The sequence below is a fragment of the Benincasa hispida genome, unplaced genomic scaffold, assembly GCF_027475165.1.
Source record: "Benincasa hispida cultivar pf3 unplaced genomic scaffold, pf3_genome.v1.1 HicScf304, whole genome shotgun sequence".
NCBI classification, from domain to species: domain Eukaryota; kingdom Viridiplantae; phylum Streptophyta; class Magnoliopsida; order Cucurbitales; family Cucurbitaceae; genus Benincasa; species Benincasa hispida.
Genome location: NW_028326387.1, coordinates 11,403 through 15,851, shown reverse-complemented (window position 1 = coordinate 15,851; position 4,449 = coordinate 11,403). Strand labels below are relative to the sequence as shown.

At 34.9% G+C, this 4,449-nt stretch overlaps 1 protein-coding gene across 1 annotated transcript; it reads right to left on the bottom strand.

Annotated features, from left to right (window-relative positions):
* Positions 1 to 842: 842 nt before the first annotated feature.
* LOC150030329 (uncharacterized) lies at positions 843 to 1,964 on the bottom strand. The gene has a single exon (XM_090309821.1). It carries the CDS (start codon positions 1,962 to 1,964, stop codon positions 843 to 845), a length of 1,122 nt encoding a protein of 373 aa, XP_090165947.1.
* Positions 1,965 to 4,449: the final 2,485 nt, after the last annotated feature.

Here is a 4,449-nt window from a genome sequence, read left to right as displayed (position 1 = left end):
TTTGTTACATATAAAATTGAAAAAAATACACAAACGAGTTATCGCATATCAAACATGCTTTGGTAGCACAGATCTGATGGCAATGGGGAGCAATTGTTGTAAGAGCACATGGAAACATGAGATTAAAGACCATTGAGTTTTAAATCTTTTACTGACATAAGATTTCTAACATTGAAGGAGTAACCCTCAGGAACCTTCATTTCTGATATCATCTTCAAAACACAACGTTTTTCTTCTCTAGTAAGAGTATAACAAACAGAGGAAGGAAGATTTTTTTATCCCCATTAAAAGGTGTAAGCTCTGGTCGAATTTTTAAATCAGCTAAATCACGTCTAACATTCAATCCGTCTTTTGTTTTTCCTGGAATTTCAAGAAGGGTACCTGGAAAAAATGGCATACTTTGGCCATTGAAAATTTCTAGCACAAAATCATCATTTTCGACGTCAAAAGAAATCATTTGATGGTCAGAGAGAAATTGGAAGTATTCCAGAACCTTTGTCTGCAGAGGTTGTATTTGAAAAAACTAAAGATCTTGATTTTCAAATAGGAAAAAAAAAAGAAAAAAAGAAATATCACAAAAGGAAGTATCAAAGGTTGTTGGAATAGGATGTCTGCTTTTTTCCAACTCCCTTATTGGAAACATCTCCATGTTAGACATTGCTTAGATGTGATACATATCGAGAAAAATGTTTGCATGAATATCAATCTTAATGAAGTTGTGTTATCTCCACAAATTGGACATGTCTTATAACCTTTGACACTACATCCACTACGGTTTCCATATGCTGGAAAATCATTGATCGTTCCTCTTAATAAGCATCATAACATTGCACACCACTTTCCTACAGAAGTTTTAAATCATCAATCAATGGCTCTAAGTATATCCCAATGTCATCTCCTGGTTGTTTTGGACTTGAAATCAGTATTGATAACATCATAAACTTTCTTTTCATACACAACCATGGAGGAAGATTATAAATGACCATAACAACTGGCCAACAACTATACTTAAAGCTCATATCACTATGTGGATTTATTCTATCTGCTGACAATGCTAAACGAAGATTCTTGGGTTCTGAACTAAAGTTCGGCCACATGGTTTCAACTAACTTCCAAGCTGGGGAATCTGTAGGGTTACGTAATTTATCATCCATTTGTCTCTCATTAGCATGCCAAGTCAGGTTTTTAACACATTCAACACTTCTAAACATCCATTGAAAACGTGGTATAGGAAGAAAATACCACATTATTTTGGCAGGGATTTTCTTCTTCTTATTTGTGTCTTTACCATATTTCCACCTTGACTCACCGCATTTAGGACACACAATTGCATTGACATATTCCTTTTGATACAAGCAACAATCATTAAGGCATGCATGAATCTTTTCATATTCCATTCCTAGTGCACCTAATATTTTCTTTGCTTCATACATTGATATAGGAAGGTCATTAGTAGAAGGTATGATATCCTTTAATGCTTTTAGTAGTAATGAGAAACTAATGTCACTCCATCCATGTCTAACTTTTAAGTTATATAACTTCACTAATGTAGACAACTTGGTGAACTTTTTGCATCCTTCATACAATGGCTTCTCATCATCATTAAGCAACTTTTCAAATCTATTGGGATCTTTTGAACATTGCTCATGAGCAATTTCAACTATTTCTTTTATATTTCCAATATCATTCTCTTCATACCTACACTCAGAGGATTTTTCATGCAAGGATGAACTAGGAAGTTCCTCACCATGCCAAAACCAAATCTTATAACTTTCATCAATCACATTAAAATATAAATGATCTCTAATATCATTGCTATTATGACTTTGACAATTTCCACGTTTCAAACAAGGACAATGTATAGTAGTATTATTTATATTGGAAAATCCAAATTTGATGAAGTTTTCTACACCCAAATCAAACTTTTTAGATAATCTACTATTTGTCATCCATGATTTATCCATACTTATAATAAGCTAATCTTGGAACTACAAAAAAAATATTACAATAATTCAAATTAGATAACTCATAAAACTTATAAAATTTGTATGGAATTGATATTTATAGAAAACTTAAAAATCTTTATTCGCATAAGGTGATTGAAGACATAAAAACCAAGCAGATCAGAAAAGTTAACATCTAAATAACCCACCAAGATTTGGTCCAAATAATCAAACATTATATTCCAACAAAATCACAAAAACTCATAAAACCAAGCAGATCAGCAAAATATCAGCAGTAATAATAATAAACAACCAATCTAATCTAATCACAATACTCCAACCAAACTCAAAAGTCCAAACTGCATACACATAATAAAAATAAAAAATAAAAACTGCATCCTCAATCACAAACTAATCACAAACTGCATCTTCAAACTAAAAAAAAAACTGCATCCATAAGTGCATCCTTAAACTAAAAAAAAAAAGAAACATCATCCGTAAGTGCATCCCCAAACTGCATCATCTAACAAATTGCATCCTCAAACTAAAAAAAAAACATATACATAACAAATATATACACATTTCAATTAAAAAAATATAGACATAACAAAAATGCAAACTTCAAGTTGTAAACTCAGTTTTTTTAATTTAAAAAAATACTTACTCACAGCGAACGATCCCAACGGCACCACAAACCGACAACCCACCAGACAACACCACCGTCAGCGGACGACCCACCAGACGACACCACTAGCAGCGGACCTCAGCGGCAGCGCACGACCTACCAGACAACACTATCGACAGCGGACGACCCACTGGACGACATCACTAGTAGCGGACAACCATGGATGGCAACACTGATGGACTAAAGAAATGTGGACGATGGTGACTAGGAGAAATGCAGACGGCCAAGGGTTTGGGGAAAGAGAGAAATGGAGAAAATGAAATTATAAATTTAGGGCTTTTCAATAAAGTAAGAAAAAAATATTATTAGGTAATTTTTTTATATTTTACTTGACACTAAAAAAATGTCAAGTAAGAGTTTCTTATACTTGACATGTGAAACTTGTCAAGTAAGACCTTATATTACTTGACACGAAAATGTGTCAAGTAAAGGTTCGCGTGAAAATATTGTTAGGAAACTGATTCTTGAAAATCTTTATTATCGTAACTAGTTGGTACAATCTTTCGGAATAGCAATTAAACGATGAACGAACTCTTTATTAAACGATAATAGACAAACAGAGACTAGATGTCCGCTTAATGACTCCAAACGATCGTTTACAAAATACTGTACGCTCAACGATCGCCCACAAACACCCCGTGATTGCTTACCCAGAACTACACGACTACTTACAAAACATTACACGATCGCTTATCAGTTTATATACGATCGCCTACCAAATGCTATACGATCGCCTACCAAATGTTACACGATCGATGAGCTCTGTTACATGATCGCTGAGTAACACTAGACGATCGACCACAAACACTTTGCAATCGCTTACCCGGAACTACACGATCGCTTACAGAACATTACACGATCGCTTACCAATTTCTATAAGATCGCCTACCAAATGCTACACGATTGCCTATCAAACGCTATATGATCGCTGAGTAACACTAAATGATCGCCCATAAACACCCCATGATCGCTTACCTGGACCTACACGATCGCTTACAAAACATTACACAATCGCTTACCAGTTTCTATATGATGACCTACCAAATGCTACACGATTGCCTACCAAATGCTACATGATCGCTGAGCTCTGCTACACGATCGCTTAGTAGAAGTAGACGATGAGCAGCACACTGCGATGACTTCTCCCACGACAGAGACTTCCGAACTCCCACTCTCGAGAGCTCCACTTCCTCACTCTTGATATTCAGATTTCATTGGCCTCTCTTTCCGTTTCCTTCTTTTTTTAAACCTCCACTTCTCCAAACGAAATTGGACATCCTTCTTAACCGATTCAACCGCCTCTCATTTATTCTTTCTTTCATGATATTGCCACATAATTGGAGGCTTATCAAATATCCGAAATATTCCGTCAATCTCTGCTTTTTTAACCCTTTTACTTGACACGGAAAAAATGTCAAGTAAGAGCTTCTTATACTTGACACGTGAAATGTGTCAAGTAAGACCTTATATCGTGTCAAATAAAGGTTCGCATGAAAATATCCGAAATATTTCGTCAATCTCTGCTTTTTTAGCCCTTCTACTTGACTTTTTTTTGTCCAAAATCATATTACTTGACGTTTTTTTTCTACAGAAATGTCAAGTAATGTAGATTTTGTAGTACTGATCGCTTTACTATATTATACTTCACCTGTGTGATTGCACCATTAGTTGTCTGAATGACGTTGAACTGGCTCGAGCTTATATTACGATATGGGCTATTTGGGGTGATAGAAACAAAATCACTAATTTGGAGCTTTACATGGATTTTGAGAATTATTTTTTAATTTTATGTGATCAATTATGTGAGTGATTTCTCTCATA